We start from the raw sequence: 25,907 nt of genomic DNA on the forward strand, positions 1-25,907 counted from the left end.
TACCTGCATGCATTGGTGAAAGTTGGATCAGGCAGACTGGTCCACTTTCACTGCTTTCGCAGAACTTGATCCTGCCATTGTCTGTTGGCCATCAATAGACGACTGTGTGGCAGCAATAACTGACTGTATTATACAAGCAGCTGCTCGGTGTATTCCTAAAACCTCGACACGTTTTCCACTATATCCTTGTCCATGGTGGGATCCTGTGTTCCACCTGGCATGGTAGGCTCAAAAAACCGGGCTGGGATACTTTCCGTAGATATCCCACAATTTCAAACCACATCGCTTTCCAGCGGGTCTGTGCACATGCTAGGTGGGTAAGATGTCAAAGCCAGAATAAATCGTGGATTAAGTTCACCACTAGCATATCTTCTACCACCAATTCCAAGGCCATATAGGACAGGGTTTGAAAGGTTAGTGGGCACTAGAATTCTGTCCCCCTCTCGATCTTATTCTCTGATGGCCAAGAGGTAGCTGATGTCCTGAGCATCGCCGATACTCTAGGTGAAAGCTTTTGCTGGGTATCTAGCTCTTTTGCTTGTTCCTCCACCTTCTTGGCCATCAAGACTCAGGCAGAGCATTCACCTCTTTCCTATTGAACTGTCTCTTTGTGTACAATCATCTATTTACACTCGTGGAACTGAAAATGGCCCTTCATCGGTCTGGCAGTGCATCTGTTGGACCAGATGATGTACACTATGACATGCTGCACCATCTATCTCCAGCTTCTCTTGATATTCTAATTGTTTTTAACCAAATCTGGCAGGAGAATGTTTTTCCTAATGGCACCGGGCTATTATCTTACCTTTCTCTAAGCCTAGGAAAGATCCCAAGATTCCTTCAAACTACCATCCAATTGCTTTGATGAGCTGGCTCTGTGAGACTTTAAAGAGGATGGTTAATGCTTATCTTGTTTGGTTCCTCAAATTAAACAACCTCCTCTTGCCCACTCAGTGTGGGTTGCAATGACAGCACTCCACCATGACCGCCTAATTCGACTTGAAACGTGAATCAGAGAAGCCTTTCTCAAACGACAACATCTTGTATCAATATTCTTTGACATTGAAAAGGCTTATGACACAACATAGAGGTATTGCATTTTGCGAGACCTCCATATATATGGGTTATGTGGCCATTTACCAATGTTTATTAAAATTTGTTTAACAGACAGGAGATTCCAAGTTCGTGTGGGTTCGACACTTTCCCGTTCTTTTCTACAGGCACTTGGGGTCCCTAAGGGCTGTTTTGAGTGTCACACTTTTTGGTATAAAGATTAATGCCATCACTGAACTTCTCCCTCTCGCTGTTGTAAACGGGCTATATGTCGACGACTTTCACATCTCATGTCAGTCATTGAACATGAGATATATTGAGCGGCAACTACAAACTGCTTTTGATTGTGTACTGAAATGAATCACAGCGAACGGCTTTAATTTCTCTCTCTAAAACTGTTTGCATGCACTTTTGCTTCCAACAGGGTATTCACTCTGATCCTGAACTCTGTATCGGTGAAGTTTTGCTGCCTGTGGTCCCTGAGACCAAGTTCTTGGGGCTTATCTTTGACCACAAGCTGACCTTTATACCACACTTAAAGCAGCTACGTGTCAAATGCACAAGAGCACTGAACATCCTTCGTGTCCTCTCTACCACCAGTTGGGGAGCAGATCGATGCTCTATTTTAAAGATATATCGTGCTCTTATTTGATCGAAACTCGACTGGATCAATGATCTATGGCTCTGCCAGATCCTCAGCTTTAAAGATGCTGGACCCCATTCATCATCAAGGACTTTGGTTTTGCACTGGGGCTTTCTGCACCTCCACAGTTTAGAGCTTATACGTAGCATCTCATGTACCTTCTTTGCACCTTTGCAACTGTCTTTACTATATTTTTTGAAACTTCATTCCTTACCAAAGCATCCCACCTGGGGTTGTGTTTTCCTTCCTTGGTTGGTTATACTTTTTCATAACAGACGATCTGCCATTGCTCCTTTTGGCCTTCGTGCCAATGCACAATTGGATGAATTGGGTCTGTCCTTGGATAACATTGCTATATTCACTGGTCAGCCCATCCCACCTTGGCTTATTACAGTCCCAAAATGTGACCTTTCTTTAAGTCATCTGAGAAAAACAGATACTCCCGATTGGAAGTACAGTCTTTTATTTCCTGAACATCTTTCAAACAATCTTTCCATTCCAATTTATACGGATTGTTCCAAATCAGGTGACTCTGTGAGCTTTGCCATGGTTTGTTGCAGTTTGGTGGTTGCATGCAGAATCCCCTCTACAGCTTCTGTGTTCACTACTGAACTATATGCCATTTGTCTTGCCCTGGATCATATTGAAGCTAAGCAGTACTCCAGTTGCACTATTTATACTGACTTGCTTAGTTCTCTACTGGCCCTGGAATTGCTTCATGTTGGTTCATACCATGTTCTTGCTGATATTCAAAACCAACTGGCCCATTTCTCATTAACATTTACTTCTCTCCAGTTTTTCTGGATACCAGGCCACGTTGGTATTCGAGGAAATGAGCTTGCAGACACGGCAGATAAATCTATCTGCTCTGTCACTATCACCTCTCTATCTGTTCCATACATGGACTATGGTCCTGTATTCAAGGCTTGGCTCCGTGCCAGCTGGCAGACGACTTGGAGTGAGCAACACGAAAACAAGCTTTTCCAAATAAAACCCTATATTGGACTTTGGCCGTCTTGCTTCCATAAGGATCTGAAGGAGGAAGTTGTTCTAACTAGACTATGCATTGGTCACAGTTTTTAACTCATCATTTTCCTTTATCTGGAACTGATCCTCCAATGTGTAGTTTGTGTAACACTCAAATCACTATAAGCCACATTTTACTTCATTGCCATCGTTACAACTCTCAACGATAGCACTATTTTAAACATGATCTGTCCCAAGGTTTGTCCCATAACATTAGACAGTGTTATTGGTGATGGTGACACTGTCCACCTTGGTAATGTTTTTAGTTTTTTAAAGGCCATTAATCTTTTTAGTGCCATTTAAGTATTTTATATTTCTTCATTAAACCTTTTTTTTTTTTATTGTGGTTCCCTTTTAAAAGTCACAATCTCTCTAGTTCAATTTGAAATTAGAAAATGGCCATAAAATTAAATAACTCGACACCAGGACTGGTGATTAACACTGCTGTTTGAACTACCCGCTAGTTGTCCTGGCAAGTCATTATTACAATTTTTCTGTACGTCTTTTAACACTTTTATTACTTTACCTTTTGATAATAGCTGTAATGACACATAACCCGGAGCCAGGACTGGAAAGGCCAACTTCAGGTGACTGGCGGTGATTCTTGTACTTACCTGTTAGTCTTCCTGGTGGGTTATGATGATTGCCATTATGCTACAGAAAGTCCTTTATAACTTCTCTTTCCGTAGTTTCTCTCTTAACATTGGTTTTATGCCATTTATGTTTTTAATTGCTGTCTTGTTTTACCTTCATTTCCTTTTATGAATTTTACTACATTTACATTACTTTTACCTTTTTATCAGATGCTTGGCAAGTTATTACAATTTTGCTACATGTCTTTTAAAACTTTTATTACTTTACCTTTTCATAATGGCTGTAATGACACATAACCTGGAACCAGGATTGGAAAGGCCAACTTCAGGTGACTGACAGTGGTTCTTTTACTTACCTGTTAGTCTTCCTGGCAGGTTATGATAATTATCATTATGCTATGGAAAGTCTTTTACAACTTCTGTTACTCTGGTTTCTCTCTTAACATTGTAGACTTAGATGTCAACATTGATTTTATGCTATTTATGTTTTTCAATGCTGTTTTATTTTACCTTCATTTTCTTTTGTGAATTTTACTGCATTTACTTTTACCTTTTTACCAGACATTTGGTGCACATAGCCTAACTGCTTTGTGCCATAAAACACTAAATCAACCAACCAAGTAACCAGATCTGACAGGAGAATGCTTTTCCTGATGCTTGGCACTGGGCTGCTGTCCTTCCTTTTCCTGAGCCTTGGAAAGATTTCAAGATTCCTTCAAATTGTCATCAAATTGCTTTGACAAGCTTTCTCTGTAAGATCTTAGAGAGGATGGTTGATGCTTTTCCTGGTTGGTTCCTTGAATCAAACAACCTTCTCTTATTCACCTCCACTCATGTGGGTTGCATGGCCATTTACCCACTTTTATCAAAAAATGTTTAATGAACCAGCAATTCCAAGTTTGTGTGAACTTTACACTTTCCTTTTTATTAAATTTTATCACAGGAACTTGGAGACCCTCAGGACTGTCTTGAATGTCACACTTTTAATGTGAAGATTAATGCCATCACTAACTTTCAACAGTTACGTACAAACTCTATGTTGATGTCTTTCACATCTCATGTCAGTTATCACATATGAAGTTTATTGAGCAACAGCTTCATACTGCTTTGAATTATTTATTGAAGTGCACCACAGCAAACAATTTTATCGTTTCTTTCTCTAAAACCATTTTCATGTTGGTGTCTTATCAAATGTGATAGGTTTTATTGGAAATAGTAACTAAATTCTAGTTATAGCTGTTGTTTTGAATTATATCAGTTCTTTCATCCATTGCCATTACAGTTAGCACAGTAATTTTTAATTTGTTATTTTAATTTATATTTTTAAGGATTATCTTGCCTTCCACAGGAACACATCTGTGGAAACATACTCTACAAATATGAGTATTTGTTGTCTTGATTACATTAATCTATTTCAAGCCTTGAGAGAAAATTAGTTACATGGAGAATTATTCTGCAAGTTATTAGTGTCCTATAAATTAATCTTCTGGTTTTTAAAAACAAAAAAATGAGTTGTTTATCTACTAATTTGACCACAGTACAGGAAACTGAACTAGAGGGGAATAAATACTGGCATTCTAAATTTGTAATTAATTGTCATTAAAATGAGCATTAAAAATTTAAATAATATGGTGAACAAAGGTTTAATCCAAGTGTTTGGCAACAGCCACTAATAGTTTATTCAAAGGAGGAGAGAGATAAGAACATTATAATAATCAGTGTATCAAAATACAATTAAACTATACTCTTATTTACTATAATGGTTATAGTAATTAGTATTATTTAGTTTTCCATGGATTTTTATTACACTATATTTAAAATAAAACTATGGTTAGTAGATGTGTGTGTGTGTGTATTTTTAAATTATTTTCTACAGTTAAATTTTTAATGTGTAGATTTTCATACTTTTTCTTTCATATTATCCCTTGTATATGATAATGTCTCCAATTTGCCCCTGAAAAAGAAAGGTCCACCTTTCAAAAGCACTTGGGTTGTGGGGATTTTATTCATTTCTGTCAAGACTTCTTGAATCTACGTGTTTTTCTCGTATAAAAAATGTTTGCATGCATATTTAATTTCTAATTAGTAACAGGTGTTTTTGTGTGTGACTCTGATGTGTTTATAGTATTTATATTGTATGCTAGCATTGCCATGCTGTCATATTTCTGTTTTAAACTCTTACTAATGTCATGAGTACAATTAACACTTAATCTATTTACAGCATTATAGTTTAAAACTAAAATATGTTTTGGATCCCAAAATTGTCAATAAACTGTCATGGTTAGTAACAAAGCAACTTTTTCTTATTTTAGGATTTGTAGATAAATTGTGTAATTCCTTAATTATGTCGTAAAATGTGCTAGAGTTTTTTCTTAAAGAATAGATCCAATAGTTGAAAGTTAAAGAACTGTTTGTTTTTAACCTGATGTGAATATTTTAATGTTCTGTAAGCAATATTTGTGTGTGTACTAATTTACAATTAGGTTGTTTGCACAATCTATTTTAGAATATATATCATGTAAATAGCACACCCTAAGCTAGTTATCACTTCCGTTCTCAACAGAATGTGTTTTAACTAGCTTAGGGTGTGCTATTTACATATATATATATCTAAAATAGATTGTGCAAACAACCTAATTGTAAATTAGTACACACACAAATATTGCTTACAGAACATTAAAATATTCACATCAGGTCAAAAATAAACAGTTCTTTAACTTTCAATTATTGGATCTATTCTTTTCAAGAAAAAACAACTCTGGGAGCTGTTTGTGCACTACTGCTAGTAGTAGTTTGCCCTGTACATTAGTAGGTTTTATGATTGTTCAGAACTATCTAATTGGTTCCACAACAGCCAGTCAGTGTTAATTATTAATTTATGAATACCCTGATTGGGATCATTTTCATACCATAGAAGGGTACAAATCCCATAATATTTGTATTTTATGCTTTTTTTTTTTTATCTACTCTTTCCTAAACTTCTAATACTACATTCAGGAATCAAATGTTAATAATACTATATATTGAAACAATAGTTCAAAGAAAATTGTTTTTCTAAGTATAAATTATGTTTCTTTCTTTAAAAATTCATTGAACATGCTTCATCTATACAATTTTGTAAATTCTAAATAGAAACTATCAGAAAAAATGGTATACTTTGTGGATGTTTTGAATATGAATCTAGATACATTACAATAAGCGTGTGTGTGTGTGTGTTTATTTAGTTATTTATTTTTGGAGAAACATAACTGTGTTTTGATATGTTTAATTGTTTTTAATATAATTTAATGAAAGATGTAACTTTAATTTTTTCTTATTTTTGCAGCATATCTTAAATTTGGAGCTGGTGCAACACCTATGTCACAATTGAAAGAGAACCATTCAAGTATGACTTACCACTGAAATTAAATCTTAACATGTAACTTTATCATATTTAATACTTGTTTTCTTTTATTGAATAATACATGTGTATTTCAGTTTTTTCACAAACTTCATATTACTTCACTGATATTTAGAATTAATTATTTCACTAAGTAAAAGAGCATTTCATTTGTTTATTTGAACACAGTATCAGAATAGTTAATTTATTTCAGATAGTTACTAGCATACTTCTGTTGGTTGATGAAATTGCATTGCATATTTTATAGTGTATAAATTATATGATAGTTTACAATTACATTCACATTATTCACACCCATTCTGATAAACTTTCTTCATGCTTCATCTGAGAATGAAGTTGCTTCAAGTGCAACTGTGAAAGGGGAGTTATTGTACAAGCAAGTTGTTTCACTCTCCTGTTGATGGAAACCTATCATTACATGATGTCATCATACAATAATATATAATTGACATTAAATACATGATTTTAAGTGAGCTTAAAGCTAGTGGCATACAAATCTCATAGGAAGTGCACAAGGGTTCAAGCTATTTTCTATGCAGAGGTGAGAATCTGTCAGAAATACCTTTTCATTTAACTTCTAAAATGTAACTAGTAGTGTTAGTATCAAAGATTTAAAGCAAATAATATTTTACTGTTGCTGTATCCTTACTCCTTTTGAATGATACCAGTGATTATTTTGTAAATTATAGTGATTGAAATTTTAATGGATGTAAATGTAATAAAAATAGAAGTTTTGTTATGATTATCTGTTTGTTTTTTCAATTCAATCAATCAAACTGAGCACAATAATAAAATTCAGAGAAACCCCACCTATTCCACATACACACTTCTTGACCTCTGTTATTCATTTTTAAAACCTCTCCTCAACTTGGAAGATGTGTATCAACTGTATTCATTATTTGAATATCATCTGTTGTGGTAAAGGTTTCAATCAGTGCTTGTGCACTTCACCTATACATAGAGTACTATGTTAAACATTTTAAGGTACTGTCATTGTCCAGAAATTTGTTATTAGTAAGCAACATCTGTGTTTGATGCATTTTTGAACAAATTTAATGCAAAACAAAATTTTGAAAGTATACACAGCAGGAATATGGAGAAGGGTCATTCCATGATAAACCATCCAGGGGGCTGCAGGTGACCCCCACAGAATGCCTTGAAAACATTCACATCTGCTCATCTACTCGTATAATGAAAAACTGCCAAAGATTAGATCAATATCTCTAATAGTTTCTGATTTACAGCCCTGTAAAATTTAATTACTGTTTTGTTATTTTTGGCAAATTCATTTTCGGGCAACTTTGGCCGCTTAAAGCTGCAAGAGTAATGGTGGTAGAAGGCTGAAATTTGCTACACTGACTGAATTAATCTCACAGAATTCAAAAATGGTCTCAAACCAAGTTTATCTCTCTTAGGATTTGCATAGTGAGGCTGTAAAATCACCTGAAAATCCAAAATCATAAATAACATTGGTTTATTTAATAAGCCATTGTTCTAAGACATATGATACAAAGCTGAATTTGTTTCAAATTTCCTATAATGCATCAGTTGATAAATCAGCAATTGTTGTAATTAAAGGTCTATTATATCTGTAAAAAAATATAGTTGCATGCAACTTTTTATGACGTAGCTAAAAATAGCTCTACTTCAGGCCACAGTTTGATCATGTCACCAGTTATTCAGCCTTTTCAGATTTTTACCATATATTCTTACATCTCTGAATATGATCTACCAAAAAAATCAAGATAGTGTTCAACCTACTTTTTGAGTTATAATTTTTAAAAGTATCATTTGACCATACGTTTTATACTTGAAAAAAAAATTACAAACCAGGTGTTACTGTGTGCAAATATATCCATACATTTTTGAAAAATACCTGTCAGAACTTTATGAATCCCACTGGAATATTCTAACCTGCCTTTCACAATGTTAAATAATGAAGTTGTGAGAAACAAGAAAGAATTAATTAATTTCTGAACAAGTTTATTGGCATAACTAGTTAGATCACATGGCAATGCAAATATATTGTGTATGCATTACAGTTATGCAGATATGGCTAAGTTTCTTCAGTGGAAAATGAAACCAGTCTTTATGGTCCAGTTTTATGGCGATAGTTCTTTAAGTGACATGGATCAGCTAATTGTTCCTATACTGCTCTTAGATAAATCATGCATACCTTCCATCTCAGTGGTCATAATGGTCTGATGACCCCTGAGATTGTTACTGGCTTTTATACTGATCCATTATTGTGCAATACATCAGGATTATATCATCATCAAACTTTCTTCAATCATTAAAATAATCTAGCCATTTTTGTGCAATGTAACTAAATGTTACAGATTTCTAATATTTCAGGATGATGTAAGAAAAATGTCACTGGTCATACAGTATATGATAATTAATTAAGTTAATATTGCTGAGGAATAGGCAAATACTTTTGGTACTTTTCCCCATTGAGTTTTATTGCATTTATATATTCAGTTGAAGTGAAAGGTTTTACCAGAAGTGAATTTTTGTGTAAAACATAAATTGAGTAATACTGAAGCAATCAATAGGACCATGGTTTCCTACACTGACTGCAGAAATAAGATCTCAACATTCCTAAACCAATTTGTTTTTACAAATATGTAATTCAAATAAATCAATTGTTTTATTTAGGCTGCCTGTTAATTTATTATTTTTCACAACCTTCATTTTTTTGAAGATCGTGTTCAGAGATGTAAGAATATATGGTAAAGGCTGATTAGAATATTTCAGTGGGATTCATATTATATTTCAGAATTGTATGGATATATTTACACACAGTAACACACCTGATTTGAAGTTCTTTTTCTCAAGTAAAAAATGTATGGTCAGAGGATATTTAAAAAAATTATAACTCAAAAGGTAGGTTGAACACAGTCTTGATTTTTTTTGTAGATCATATTCAGAGATGTAAGAATATATGGTAAAAATCTGGAAAGGCTGAAATAACTAGTGACATGATCAAACTATGACCTGAAGTAGGGCTATTTTTAGCTAAATCATAAAAAGTTGCATGCAACTAAATATTTTTACAGGAGATCTAACAGACTTTTAATTACAACAATTGCTGATTTATCAACTGATATGTTATAGGAAAATTTTAAAAAACATTCAGCTTTGTATCATATTAAGTCTTAGAGCTCTGTTTTTTATGATTTTGGGTTTTCAGGTGATTTTACAGCCTCACTATGCAAATCCTAAGAGAGATAAATTTAGTTTGAGACCATTTTTCAAGTATGTGGGATTAATTCTGTCAGTGTAGCAAATGTCAGCCTTCTACTACCATTACTCCTACAGCCTTAAGCAGTCAAAGGTGCCCAAAAATGAATTTGCCAAAAATAACAAAAAAGTAATTAAATTTTGCAGAGCTGTAGATCAGAAACTATTAGATATATTGATCTAATCTTTGGCAGTTTTTCATTATATGGGTAGATGAGCACATGTAAATTTTTCAAGGCATTCTGAGAGGGTCACCTGGAAGATTTTCCAAAATCTGGATGATTTGACATAGAATGACCCAGAAGATTTTTAGGTAACATACTCTATACTCACTGGAGAAGCTACTAACAGTTAACTGCATATTTGGAAGAACCTACATGCAAGTCCCTTTTTATCCAGTTTGCCATCAAAACTATAAGCATCTTTAATGTTACTATGATACTGATTGGTAATTTAAAACACTATCATTATTTTATCACATCTGTGACAAAAGAGATTGAGTTTGCATCCAATCTTTAAATATCTCTAGTTTAGCTTGTCTTATGAAATATGCAAAATAGTTGGTTTGTAATTCTCTCTAGAAAATAGTTATCTTGTTATAATTTTTTCCAATTTGTCTTTGTCTTTTTCCAAAGTCAATGAACTGTATGCAGTTTCTGAAGCTGCTGACACTTGTTTTTTAACAAAAACTAACTTACCGTATGTTTTGCTCACTTTAAAAGGACATGGAGCAATACACGCTGCTGTACATTAAGTAACCAACACTTACCTTCAGAGGGGATGTAGGTTCTGACAGAGAAATCAAATTACAGCATTATTTATACTATACATAGGAAGATCTTAGTTTCAGTAGGTAGCTTGCTACTATTTTATAAGATGAAAAATTGCAAAATTATAGGAGGTTTAATGAATTAGAAGTTACAGTGATATTAAATCAATAAACCTCGTTAGTAAATCGTTAGTTTTATTACAAATATTGTTTAGTCAGCTATAAGCCAGAATATTAAATATTTATTTATTGTAACTCCTAAAACTTGTAAAGTTAGTATTTGTTTTGCTATTGTATAGTTAGTTAGTCTCATGAGGCATACCAATAGCTAGGAGTTTTCTAAAGGAAAAGGCTCAACTCAAATTTATGTTTTGGAATGAATATCTCGGTGTTGCCTTGTTTGTATTTACTAACCATATACATGAGACATTTACTTGTTGGACTGAACTTGCATGTATAATTTATTTTAGCTGTAGTTGTATATTTAATTAAACTAATAAATAGTTTTTGTTTAAGTTTACATAAGTATTCATATCAGTTGTACCTTTTACTCTAAGGTAAAAATTTAATAAAGTAAAAACCAGTGTACTCTAGAAAGGTTGCTACAGCAGTGTTGTACACATGTTAAATATAACTTCTTCCTTCCTTTCACAAGCTGTAATTTGCAAAATAATATTATAGAACTATGATGTTTATCTCTGTATTATAGTTTCACTATATTGTCATTTAAAAGTTTTCCTGCAAGTAAGAAATTTTAGTCCATCTCTCAAAACATTAGATTATTCCTCACTGCTTAAAAATATTAAGTTTATTTATCACTGCTTTAACAATATTTAATGTTATCTATATGCAGTTTCTAACTGTAGAACATGTTTTAAGTGTAAATGCTCATTTTTTTTAATTGAGGGCCTTCTGTAGAACTAAAAAACACTTTAAAAATAAATGTTTATAAATTATATTCACAGAAATATTGGAAAGTAAAAGCAATATAATATTTTCTTGGCACCCAGTTTCCTGACATGAAAATGAAATACATTTTTTTTTTCTGTAGCAACTTTCCCTACTCAGAATTTATCTGAGTTGTCACCCACACAGAAAAAAACAGCTTATGAAATTTCCAGTAGTGAACAACTGATTGGTAGTAAAATAAATAAAAGTATCCAGGAAAAAATTCAGAGTTCAACAGAAAATCAAACATATATTGAAACATTTTCTGATTCTCTTAATAGTGGAAGAAATCATGATTCTACTCCTCTAACACTTTCAGGAAGCATAAAAAATAGTGTGTCAGAGAGTTCACAATCATCTGTTGATGAAATTGGCAAGAAAATGGTCAGTAGTGAAGATTCTAATGCTGGAGGAGGGTACATAAGAAATAATAGAATATCGGAGAATTCACATTCATCTGTTGATGAAATTGGCAAGAAAAAGGACAGCATTCAACAAGATCCTAGCAAATTTCCAAATGAACAAGATCTTAATGCTGGAGAAGGGTATATAAAAAACAGTACAGTATTGGAGAATTCACAATCATCTGTTGATGAAATGAGCAAGAAATTGGCCAGTGGTGAAGATTCTAATGCTGGAGGAGGGTACATAAGAAATGATGGAATATTGGATAATTCACAAATTGGTTTAGAAAATGAAAATGCCCAATTTTCCAACAAACAGTTAGATCAAGACACCCAAGCTGGAGTACTTGCTGAAAATGTTAACCAAGAAGGTAAGGCTGAATATATAGTATTTTAATGCAGTAAAGTGATACAGGAGTATTAGAACATTTGATAGGTTATGAGTGAGATCACACTGTAAAATACATTCTACACTTATTTAGCACTTTAAAGAACTTTGTCATAGTTCTTTGGAAATAAAGTGAAAATTTGCACAAAGGTTTTTTTAAACAATTGAGACCTGATAGTACATGAATAAAATAGAAAAACAACACGATTTTGTTGCCATTTCCTGGCATCAAAGATGCACCCTCATTTTGATTAGCTAAATATTGAAAAAAGAGATAAACATAAGAAAAAAGTTGCAACACTTCCACCAGTCTCACTGAGATGTTTTGTGGATTGTTTAGTGATTCGTGATACATAAATCCTCTTGCCCAGTTCTTCTTTCTTGTGAGCTATGTGCTTATCATGTCTACCTTTGAAAGTGTGTACCTTGTATTGTCGCTAGTATATCTGTATTATTATCAGTAATAATGTTATTCTAAGTCTGAGGAGTTACAAAGAATGCCGGTATTACAGCATCATATCTACTGTAACCTGTTCTTGTTTATTTATTTGTTATTTAATACTTAGTAACTTGTATATTTTATTCAGGGTCATATAAAAGGACTTGGATTACTGTCTAGTGTCAAAATGCTTCCTCTAGGCTTAGGTTTAGGCCTATGAGCAATGTAATCTTCGGTCTGGAAGATGCAAGTTAAATTTTTGAGATTTATTCTGGGGAAAAGTAGCCTTTGTTGGGAAATATGGTATTTGTAAAGGTGCATGTGTTTGTTTATTTATTTGTTATTTAATACTAAGTAACTTGTATATTTCATTCAGGGTCATATAAAAGGACTTGGATTACTGTCTAGTGTCAAAATGCTTCCTCTAGGCTTAGGTTTAGGCCTATGAGCAATGTAACCTTTGGTCTGAAAGATGCAAGTTAAATTTTTGAGATTTATTCTGGATAAAAGTAGCCTTTGCCGGGAAATATGGTATTTGTAAAGGTGCATGTATTTGTACATGGCAACATATATTTAACAAATTGTAATGGCTTGCAAACTGCTCTCTCAAACCTCTGAATTAGGAATGTTAATACATTGCATAATACAATATTGTAGAGATGTATTTTTTGAAATGGAAATATTTAGTTAAATTTAATGTTGATAAACTTTAACAAACAAACTCCTCACTAGAATAACATCATGTGATTTATGACCAAGTTAATTCATGGTGTATATGTTTGGAATGATATTTATAGACAATGATTAATGTGAGACAATAATAGCATACTGCATCAAAACAAACTGTGGTAGAGGTCAAACAGTAAACAGTGACACCTGTAAAAAGAATTGCCTTGTGCGTTTGAAGGTAGAAGTGTAACTTTCCATGTGTTTGAGTGACTGCATGTCATCTGTTGTTGCGTGTATGTGTACCTGTAATTCATTTAACTGAATTCATTTTGAGCAATGAAATGTATAGGCAAGCTCTAGATTTCATTAGAATATAAAAGCAGAAAATAATAATAAGTGGTTTGTTCTAAAGATAAAACATGTTAGCAACTTTTTTGCAAATTGTTTAAAATTTATAATGGAGAGTATTGTATACTTAAGGATATCTTGAGCAGTATTCAGTGTCATTAGACACCTAAGAAAGAATTTTTATTGATTTATAGTAACTAAATTGACTTTTAAATAAGTGCAAAAAAATCTGTACTTATTTGGAGTTATTTTTAAATCTTGTGTAACATTCATTCTTTTATTTTCAGAATGTTTGTTTTTTATGTTCTACTATATTTAAAAAACACACCAGAAAAACAACTTGGTTCAACAAACTTGTATATATAATCAAAGGACAAAAGCTCTGTAAACAAATGGTTTTGGGGGATTATTACCTGCAAACAGAATTATGGTGAATACAGGCAAAGCGTTTTTATAGGAGTGACATTAGATTCAGTTTGATATATTGTTACTCTTATTAACTACTAAAAATCTCCACTAGAAGACTGTGGGAGGGGGAATATTTATTGTTATTAACTTCAGTTTTGTAATGCACAGTATTTCAATATTAATTTTCTTTTTCACAGTGTTGACAGTAAATAGTGTGAATGTATCTTGTGCATTAAATGTGGTGGCATATAAAGGTGTACCTGTACGCACCATAATTCCAGATGTAAGCAGTTTTTGTATTGCTGCCAGTTGTATTTCTTTCAAAGCAGGTGCTTTAAAATTTAGCCATTTCCAAAACAAAAACAGGAAGAGTAGTTTCTAATAGTGCAGTTGTTTTATTTTCACACCAAGTATAACTTATGAACTATTATAAGCTGAACACTTACTTATGCAAAATGTGCAAGTTTACACTGTCCATGTGAAAATTCAACTCGCCTGCCTGTGCCACTTTGGTGAATATTGTAATTATGAGCACCTGTATGCCTTTATTTCAATGTGCAATTTACCCCAAAAATCAAATTAAAATGCACAACATAATAAGTGGTCTAAATAATTAGCTGAATGTCAAAACAGAGCATTATTAGCAACTAATAGTTAATTTTTATGATGTTGCATGTCTAATTTTGGAATTACTAAAAACAACCAGTATTGTAAATAATGTTTATGGTAACAGGAAATGGTTGGAAAAAAACTTTTGCAGCTTTATTCTTCCTGTTTCTGTTACTGTGTCAAAGTATACATAGAAAGCAAGTATATTTTATTCATTTGCTTACATTATTTCATATTGATTACATATTTAGAATAATTGTATGTACAGGAAACTACTTACATAGTTATGTAGCAGTGTAAACTGCACTAGACTGATTCTTAAGTTATTCTGATTGATTCCACACAGAATGTTGAAGATAGTTATGAAATTAATATTGGTTGCTGTGCACACACACCATTTCTTAATTTTGAGTTAATATGTCTAAGGAATACATCATTGAGACACTTGTTGCACCCAAAACGTTATCAGTTATAAAGTCTTCTTGGAGATATTTGGAGAGAAATATGAATTGCATGAAATTACTTGAAGTTTTTTTTTTTTCTTTTTAAATTAAAAATGATTTAGTGGTTCACAAATTCAATTAAGTATGAATTGCCCACCAATAGTATTGGAGGGATGGATCCTCATTCATTCAGATTTTCACAGCCATAGCATTGAGTGTATGGCTTGCCAAAACAGAAGATTTGATGCACCCAGTCTGATAATACAGATAATTTTATGTGCTTTGTGTGTTGTGAATTGCCCATGTTGGTTATTGAATGGTTACCATAAAGTATAGGAACATAAGTGACTTTAATGATAAGGACACTAATCATCTTTATTTTCAATATTACAGATGTGTCTCATTACCTACATATTGTTAGTCTATGAATTAGATGCTACTTTTATAACAAATCTTGTACATTCAATTTTGAAGAATTTGGAAAGGAATGTTTTTCATAAATTTTATGTTATCATACATACAAAGTTTTATTTTTGATTTAATTAATGTTAACTTGGAGCAAAATTTCTAGCTTTTGGCAATGTGCTTGGAATAGAAAATGATGAAATACTTCCATCACAGTTACATCGTAAGATTTATTAAGTATATTCTGAAGTGATTCAAGTTCTGTCAAAGTGGAAAGAATTAAAGGAGTTTTGGCACATCTGGTTTTAACTTTGTCAAGGTGTTTCTCTTACACAGCCAAATGACATGAAATTTTAATTTAATAAAAACCTTTCAATCAAATACTTTTGTTTTCCATGCCAAGATGTGTCATGGAATTTGTTTTTTTTTAAATAAAGAACAAAATGTCAAAATCAAAACTTCCTTTGCTGTTGAAAAAATACAAGATAGTTGACATCACCAAAACTGTCATTTGATAACACTAATAACTATTAATGTTTAATAATTTAATAGTGGTTAGGTAAAATACTTTTAATATTCAGTTCCAATGTCAGATATTAAGATTAAGTTGGACAAGTTGTAAATAATACTAATTTGGCTGTTGTGTATGTTAGGCTTGTTTTCTGTTAGAAATAAGTTCAATCAGTTCAAATGGTATACACCTGTGAGCAGTTTTTTCTTTATATGAAGAATATGAATGTTCAAAAGGCAATTCAGCAATTGGAGTGAGCCAACAAGTTTTATTGATAGTTTTGTTTTGTAGTATTTTAGACCAAGTGACATTGAAAATTATTTTTACAGCACTTTAGAAATTAAAATTTTGGTAACTTTAGCTCATGCCTATATTTTGTCCATAAGAAAATTATGCTGTGTTTTACAGATGAACAATGGGACTTCACAGAAAAAGATGCAGATGATGAGGATGATGATTTGTTATATATGGATGGTGTGTAACTGTTTAACCTTTAAAAATTGCCATATATTTCAGACACTTCAGTCATTCTGTCTTTTAACTTGCATGCTCGTTTGTGTCTACTGTACAAAACAACTTGAAAATATGCACCACCTATGGTTGCAACTCTTCCTGAAGACGTAGTTGTTTAAAATTGATTGCTGTGCATTTACATAGACTCCAATCATGGCTAATGCTTTTGTCTGCACTTCTGTGAAGATTAGAGAGCATGGAATTTTTTCCTTTTTATTCTAACATGCGTTATACGTTAACAAAATGAGATCTGCTGAATAAGCATGTGGAGCTGTTTCTCAGACTTGTGTTATAATTTAATCTTTTAAAGATACATCAGTAAAACAGTTGGTGTTAAATTAATTTCATGTTTACCATTTACCCTATTTTTGTATATAATATTCAAGTTATCAGATTTTTTTCTTTAAAGTAATAATTTTATTTATCAATGAGTTTAAATATTTTATTGGAAGTTTTGTACTTAAGTAAAATAAGAAAAACCATCATATATATTTAAATTAATAGTAACTGTGAATTATGTTTTATTTTACTGGACAGTTTTATGGTATTTTTTTTATTTTAACTGAATTTGTGCAGTGTATCTAATTTTTTAAATATTTTTGTTGGACAAATCAACAAAATTTTTGTTAGTTTTCTCTAATGTTTTAAATTTTACTTTCATTTTATAATGTTATACCACATTGAAAGCATTTCTAAAACACTCCTAATAATACTAGCATTTGTATTGCATATTTTCAGGTAAACTATCAAATGAAAACCAGAATGTTCCCAAGGCAAACTCTGGCAACCCCACCTACCCTAAAATGGTTGAACCTTTTCCACAAGCAGAAGACACTCATTTTCTAGCCTATTTTTTAACAGCAGTTGTTCTCTGTGTTATTGCCTACCTAGCTTTTCATAACAAGCGAAAGGTAAGACAGGTTACTATATTCCCCCCACCTTTTGCAATAGCTACAAACACACTTATCTGGAATTACAGTAGAACCTCTACATTAAGGGCACATTTCCAAACATATCCAAAGGCCCTCTGTAGCAAGGTATCCTTAAGTTCAAAAATAAGCCACACAAAGCTGGATTCCATATTGACTATACTCAATTTTTGAATTTATGTCCTCCTTCATTTTGTTTGGTGTGTGAATTTAACCCTTTCTCTACAGGCTTGGTATAATATGCACAAGTTTACCTACGCATTTGCACATGTTAAGTATTTGCACCATAACTTTTGATACAGCACGTATATCTTCACAAAATTTGATAGAATTTTAGTAAAGATTACAATTTTTTTGTAAACAAAAAAAATTTTTAATGAAATATTTTTACTAAATATTTGTTTGAAAATAACTTGTCTCGTTACTAGTCTGAGTGCAAAGTGATTTTATGTTATAATTAAAAAAAAACTATTCTTCATCCTAAACATCTTTAATATTATTTCCATAATGTCTAAAACCTTCTAAATCCATTTCAAATGTTTACTTTGAGCAAGACTTTATATTTTATTTTCTATATTCTGTGTGAGGTCTGTCACTTGATCAGTCTCATAAACATTAAATAAAATATATAGAAGTAAATATAAGTTATGCTTTTTCATGCTGGAATGACTACACAATTATACAAATGTTTAATTACCTTAAGTCTCTTAATGCTACATAGTTATTGTTTTCTTATTATATTAACCTTTCATTCATGTCTAGCTAACATTACATAACTTGCATTGACACTGTGCACGTTCTATAGTTATGTATCCAATAATATAAAATTGACTTTGTCTTCCCTGTGTTTTAGTGGACTAGTATTTTGTAATATACAATCACATTTCAATTATACATTATGTATGTATATGGATTATTACTATTTGTAAATAACTTCATGATTTTTTTTAAATATAAAACAATAAATCTAAAGTAGTCTTCTTGTAATAAAGTGGTGCCTGTTAACAAAGGTTCTACTGTATTTTATGTTAGAAGCTTTTATCACACTGAGATGAATTTAGTTTGTTTTGTTTTTCTATGCTGCTTAATAGTGATGGTATAGTTAACAGAATTTGTCATACAAAGAAAATGTTTCAAATGGCAAGCCAACACATCAATATACTTGGTGTAAGTTTCTTAAATTAATTTGTTATGCAGTAAAATTAGTATTTTTCTGAGACTGGGCCATGAGTCACCATAATTTTACTTTTCATAAATTATGTTGTTCAAATGAAAGCTTACCAGAAATATAATTTTGTTTTAGTAACTTGCACTGATTCTCATGTGTTGGGACATAAGTTAAATGGACAAAAAGAAATTACACTTCAGCTTAATCCACTTGACATTGTAACAGCTGTTTTTTATAAGCAGTTGCTAATATAAATGAAATCGTAACTGCTATTTTGTCTGTAGTATTTCAGCATACCTGAAGATCCTCAGGTATCTGGTAAAAGGTCTTGTCAACACAGGTAAAATGTGGTTGATACATTATACAGTCCTTGTTTTCACTCAGAAGTTATTACTAAGAACTAATCAAAAACATATAATTTCACACATTTCTATTTGGTTCAAGGATGTTGCCAAAACTTTTCAAATTAAGTCCATTTTTACAGGTTATATCTGAATTCAGTTTGTTGTCAAAGTTTGTAGTCATAGCCTCTCTTTCCAATGATTAAAAATGGCATGAACTAAGCAACTTTATAACCTATAATTTTAAGTTTGTTAGTGCATATGGACCTAATCACAATTAGTATGTTACTAACATCAGATGCATTGAAAATATCTTAAATGTATCTGTCGGTAATATTTGTAAAATCTGGAATACAGGTAGACTAATTTCGTGGTTCATGAAAATTGATTTTTAAATCATAATATTTTAATTATTTTAATTTAAAATCAATAACTCCATCATAAATTGATGCAAAACAATAAACAGAAATTATTAGAGGATTTGTGGTGTTTTTGTATTTCCCATAAAACTGTTCAACAATTCATTCTCCTTGTAAAACTTAATGATTGCACCAGTGATCCAAACATTGCATCCATTTTGAAACTATTCTTTGTTGCTGTAATTTGTAATAAAATAATGCTCATAATTGGAAAGTAAATTCAAGTGGAACTGTTACTTTGTTTCTCCAAAGTTAAGCATAGGATGTGTGATATTTTTAGATATAGCCACTATAAAATTATTATTGATCATGTTGTTACAGAAGTGTTACTGAATAGATCAGTGAGGCTGCTTGGATATTGACATTCAAGGCAACATACTTTCATTGTATTTTTATTACTCAAGATTATTTAATACATTGTTAGTATTACAGTGATTAAACTAAAACTATTAACCATTTAAAAGCTAATTTCTAATTCTCTCTGTGCTATGTATATAGTTAATACTTGGTTTTCACCTAAGGTGAATTAAAAAGTAATTCTTTCTTATATACAACTTGTATCACTTTTCTCTTGTTTGATCACATGTTGTTACTTTCCAACAGTTGTTGGGAAGTTTGTACCTCAACTGTAGCAGTTGACATGCCATTAAGAGACATGCACCTATGTTACAGGTGTTATCTGTTTCCTAAAATAAAGAATCCATACACATTTTTAAGGCAGATGTACTCACTTGAATCGAGTACCAAATTCATCAAAGTGAAATAACAATTTTGGTCTTTACATATTTATTTATAAACCAATGAATGAGACAATTTCTAGTGTTTAGATGAACAACAGGAATTTGTGAGCTAGTTTTCCTATGCATGTTGGACTGATAAATTTAATGTGTAATTATGACATACTAATTCATTTTAAAATGAATTGCTTGTTTCTTATCTACTGATGTTTTCATAAGTAAATTTTTAGTAATGTCTGTGTAGTATGAAAAGTCCATCCTAGCAGCTTTGTGTGTCACACCTTTCCATTCAGTAAGGTTTTTTAAAAAAATAAATCTGTTCTCTTCTCCAGATTTTGGATTTAATACTTCAAGGTTGGTACCCTGGTCAGACACATGAAGTCAAACCATTGATTTAGCCATCCTGAGCCTACTTTTTTGAGTATGTTAGCATTGAATTGTTCAGTTGTGTGTATTGAGTGCACAAGCATGCTGTGGACTGAAAGTGTGTGGGGATTTCACTAGCATGCTGTGGACTGAAAGTGTGTGGAAACTTCACTATCACCTTGCTTTTGTGTTCTGGCATTGTTGTTTTTCTCTGCTGCATTTAAGCAAAAAAATTGTATAAAATTAACACTTCACTTAAAAGGCACAGTTAAAATATTATGTGTAGTTAATACTAAACTAGACCTTATTCAAGTATGTGTCAAACACTTCCCTAAACTCCTTTTAATTTACTGCAACCAACCCCAAAAGTCAACCACCCTGTTAGAAAAAATAAAACTGTCTTAACCAAAGATACCTTATTACCCTTATGTGCACTAACATGTACTGTGCCAGCTTGTAATCTAATTATCATTAGACTGTAACCCTCCACCAGTAGCAGGGTGTTGCTTCTGTGTGTAGTAATATTCATAAGCACTAGCAGTTAAATTTTTTTGTTCAGCTATGTTTTTCTTGGAAACTAATGTTATAGTGTGCTAATTAATTTACACTTACATTATAACTCCAGTAAGTTTAATTTTCTTGGTTCTTATATATGTGTAAATCATAAACATTTCAGTTAAAACATTGATGAAAATTAAGTTTCAATTTGATGTTTTCTTTTAATCGGATTGGTAACTTGAGGTACACATATCCTGTTTTTTTATTTTACAGTGCTAGTTCTCATTGTTTTAAACCAATGTATGGATTTTGATAAATACTCCCTGATATCATCATCATTAGACCTATGAACCATCAACATACACAATATTTATTTCTAAAAAAAAAAGTCAATTTTGTGATCACCTGCATTAGTCAGAAAGATGGAAACATGAATGCAATCTCATGAAATTCTGCCATATTTTGAAAAGAGTTGTCCAATAATGAAAACTTATTGCATGCTGTCAGTCACAGGTATTACTCCCATTGTGTACCAGGTGGTTAATTCCACTCTTGGACTCAAGATTTCCAATCTTTTATTACTTCAGTTGTGCTTGCCCCCCCCCCCACCTTTCATTGAGTTTTACCAATATTATTTCCAAGCCTCCTTTTATTTCTAGTTTCACCTTCCAGACAAGATCAGAAAACTTCATTATTGTAATATTGCTTGTATAACACAGGTCTTTTGATTTCATTTTTTTCCCCATTTAATTTTTCTTTCTAAATCTTAGGCTACCTTATTGCACAATTCTCTATCTATTAAGTTTTTCAGCTTAAAGATATCCTCGTTTTTATTTTTTTCTCACTCTTCATCTATTCATTCTCTTCTTGTACTTAATTTCTCAACTATCTCTCTGTGCTTCCCCTTCTTATGGCTTTCTAGTACAAACCTGTCAACTATACTGGGGGAAACTTGCACATATATGTTTTCCACTTTGTCCTCCATTTGTCTTTTTTCATTAATAAGAAATAAGTTTCCCATTTAACTTGTTTCTGGGATGTATTTTGTTAGAGTGCCTCACTGTGTAACATTAGCTTTCCTCAGGGACTTCTGTGTTGCACCCTTTCTTTGTGGTAAAGTGTTTTTTGGTAGCTTACAATACTCTGTAATCATTAGCTAATGCAGCTTGTTAGCAGCCCAGTCTGTTTACTTTGACTTCTTCCCTCTTTTTTGATCAGGAGCTTCACCATGTTTCTTCATGGCTTTCTTCTCCTCTCCTTAATCCTCTTTTCACTATCCAGTACCCTCTCTATCTAAGGCTTAGCCATCATTTTTCTGAAGCTTCCCATTTAATAAACCAATGTTTAATATTAAGTTCAACTTCTTAACTAGGAAGTATTCAATTTCTCAAGCTCTCTTTATCTATCTAATGTGACATTTGTTCACTCAGAGAAGCCCATTGTATTTTTCATAATCTCTCTACAATGTTTTGAATTTAATGTAAATTACTATATATTATTATTATTAGAAAAATTAGAATATACTTTTCTAATCTTCAATGTTTTTTTTACAGTTACAAAAGAAATGGTCTGACCCACTTGCTATGCTCTCCTAGCAAATCTTATTTCACAAGTTGCCAATAATTTTGTCATTTATAACCAATAGAAAAATAATTTTAATTTTTAATAAGTTGCTCTAGCCAAGTTCAGCTCAAGTAGTTAAAACATTATATATTATTGGTCTTTGTTACAAAAAAACAAAAAACAGTAGACTTCAATAGTCATAAGATGTTTAAATTGCATGGGTTATTATTTTGTGCTCTAAAGTGCATATTTGAAATTCATAAATTTTTTAGTGTAATATTTTTATTTTGCCACATGGAATTAGTATACTTGTGTATAATGCAACAGCAAGCCAGATGTAAGTACTACTAGACTTCATGGCTTATATATAAAATTACAAATTATTAAATTGAATTAGAAACTTAATTTAGATATTGAAAAATAAAATGATAAATTTCTCCATGAGTTTCACAAAAAAAAAAGCAGTAACATTAGCTAACCTCCAATCATTGGGCTCTTGTCCACTATTCAAGGACTTAGAAAAAAGTTGTAATGATTTTCTGACATACCTTGCCCTTAAATTCCTTCAAAACTACTGGGGAAATACCTTGCACAGGAGTCTTTTTATTCTTTAAACTTTCCAAGTTTTACTTAAGCTCAGCTTTTTCATATCTAGCAGTTGTCCAGGATGAGAAATGTTACTTAAACCTTCATTAGTAAAAATTCAAGAAAAGAGTTGAATTTAGTAATTCAGTCATCAGAAATGAGCTTTCCTTCATGATTTGCCCCCTGCTAGTACAGCGGTAAGTCTCGGATTTACAGTGCTAAAATCAGGGGTTCGATTCCCCTAGGTGGGCTCAGTAGATAGCCCGATGTGGCTTTGCAGTAACATTAGCTAACCTCCAATCATTGGGCTCTTGTCCACTATTCAAGGACTTAGAAAAAAGTTGTAATGATTTTCTGACATACCTTGCCCTTAAATCATATGTACATAAAGAAATCCTCACTGTCAATTTTTCCATTTCTCAATCACTTTTTTTCTTTTTATATCTTTATTGATTTCTAATATCCTGTTTGACCAACTCATTTTATGTTTTCATCTTATAAGTCTTTTGCTCTACCAGTCAATTTAAAATTCTAAAATTTGTCATCCTCAAGCTTAATTTCATCATCATGTTCTTCATGAGCCAATCTGCAAGGATATTAAGTATCTCAAATATCTAGAAATTTACTTTTGAACTTTTCCACATTTGATCAGTATCTATAATTTATTAAGTTGTTCAACTTACAACAGAGGATTCTTGTTCCAAATATTCAAAATTTTGCTTTTGAAATTTATAACTAAAATATCATTTCAGTAGGCAGTGAGACATCAAACCTAAATAAGCAATCACTTGCTCAGAACTGTTTCCCAATACTCCACCCTCTTAACTGTTTTTGCAATAAATCTCAAAAAACATTATTCTTTAAAACCATCCTAAAACATTAATAAAAACTTCTCTTTCAATGTTCGATTCTTAATGTTTCCCAGTCTATATGCCTAAATTTAAATTTCTCATAACTATAATTACATTGTAAAGTTTATCATGTATTTCATCAGTTTCATTGATCTTCTTTATCTATATTCCCTAATAAAAATCCATATCTTCAGTCTCATAGTTATCTTTATCATCAATTTCAACAGGATGTAACTTGCATCTCTTATACAAGCCACTCCTCTCCCACTTTTTAGTGTTCTGTCCCTTCTAAATAATAGCCTATTACTGTGTATTGTAAAGAAATTTCTGTTATCAAAATTGATTACATTTAACCAAATTTCAGTTAATCCCATTATATCAAAATATTCTATTCTGACTAGTGCTCTCTAAAATCATATATTTTATTTCTTATATTTATAGCATTACAATGTTAACAATTGTAGCCTACCCATAAAACTACTTCTGTATTTTGTTCCTACACTATACTTCTCTCTATCCTATTACTTGACATTTAATTTATCCTGTCCATCACCACTTTCATCGTTTAAAATTTCCCTTGCAACTGAGTTAATGCCTTTGCAAATAAGCCATCTCCTATCCTATTTAAATGCAAGTCTATTCCATTAAACTTTTTTTCCCATCAGTCAGTTTGCTTGCCATTCTTGTTAACCTGATCTAAGCATTCAGTTCTAGTGAGCAAATTATAATTTCTTTCTGATAATGAAGTCTTGGCACTATCCCTGGTAGGATTAAACTGTGTCCTTTTTCTTCAACTGCTGTTATTGAACTCTGGTACTTACCAATTAACATCTCTGACCTACCCTACCCTACATCATTAGCTCCTATATACAATAAATACTGCATCACTGCTAGCACCTTTTACTATGCCATCTGCACTTTTATCAGTTATTTACCATTCCTGCTCATTTATAGCATAATCCAATTCCTTTTTGTGTATTTACCCCTCAGACTATCGTATTCAAGTGCTGTATCAGAAAATCACCTTAACTATAACTTTTATTAAAATTTTCCATTTCTAAGTGTTCTTTTGTTTTCTTTTCCTTCCATAATTACTCACCTGCACAAGCTAAAGGCTGAAATGTGTTTATTTAATAGAACCTGCTCATTAAAGATTGTCACTATTAGCTGCTTATCCCTTGTATGCAAAAGCTTTTTCTCTTTGAATCCTGCTGCCATTTTACATTTTCCTTTGTCTTCATTATTTAGATTAGCTTCCAATTTCTCCTCAAACCTGCAGTCTCTAAAAACAGTTTTAACATTCTCACCACTAGCTACCTTAAAAGTATGTCAATCTTTAGTTCCCAGATAAAACTTGCACCTTATACTCACTGCACCCCACAAACTGTTAACCATTTACACATATTACTCTTAACCAGTAGTCAAAAGATAATCAATACTAAATGCAAGTTAACCTATTATCAACAATATTAAGCCTAACATATGACAACTAAATACATTGCCATTTATTCACACTTGAGAAATTAGTTAAACTGCATCAGGCTCTGCTGTAAATAACAAAAACAAAACAACCCTAGTCACTCTTCTAGTGTCTGAGCAGACACCATCATAAAAAAATGAATGTAAAAATACTTCAGT

At 32.0% G+C, this 25,907-nt stretch overlaps 1 protein-coding gene across 5 annotated transcripts in view; it reads left to right on the plus strand.

Moving 5' to 3' along the window:
* LOC143229534 (uncharacterized) overlaps positions 1–25,907 on the plus strand; it is a 42,496-nt gene that overhangs the window by 14,521 nt on the left and 2,068 nt on the right. For 2 of the 5 annotated variants that reach the window (XM_076462012.1, XM_076462016.1), the window contains exons 2-5: positions 6,641–6,700; positions 11,779–12,450; positions 16,708–16,773; positions 17,551–17,723. In XM_076462012.1, coding sequence (XP_076318127.1) covers positions 6,641–6,700; positions 11,779–12,450; positions 16,708–16,773; positions 17,551–17,723 — 971 coding nt within the window. Of the gene's footprint in view, positions 1–6,640; positions 6,701–11,778; positions 12,451–16,707; positions 16,774–17,550; positions 17,724–20,738; positions 20,828–25,907 lie in introns of all 5 variants that reach the window. The other 3 variants (XM_076462013.1, XM_076462015.1, XM_076462014.1) reach the window with 3 other exon arrangements.

Source organism: Tachypleus tridentatus, chromosome 10, assembly GCF_004210375.1.
Source record: "Tachypleus tridentatus isolate NWPU-2018 chromosome 10, ASM421037v1, whole genome shotgun sequence".
Classification (NCBI taxonomy): Eukaryota; Metazoa; Arthropoda; class Merostomata; order Xiphosura; family Limulidae; genus Tachypleus; species Tachypleus tridentatus.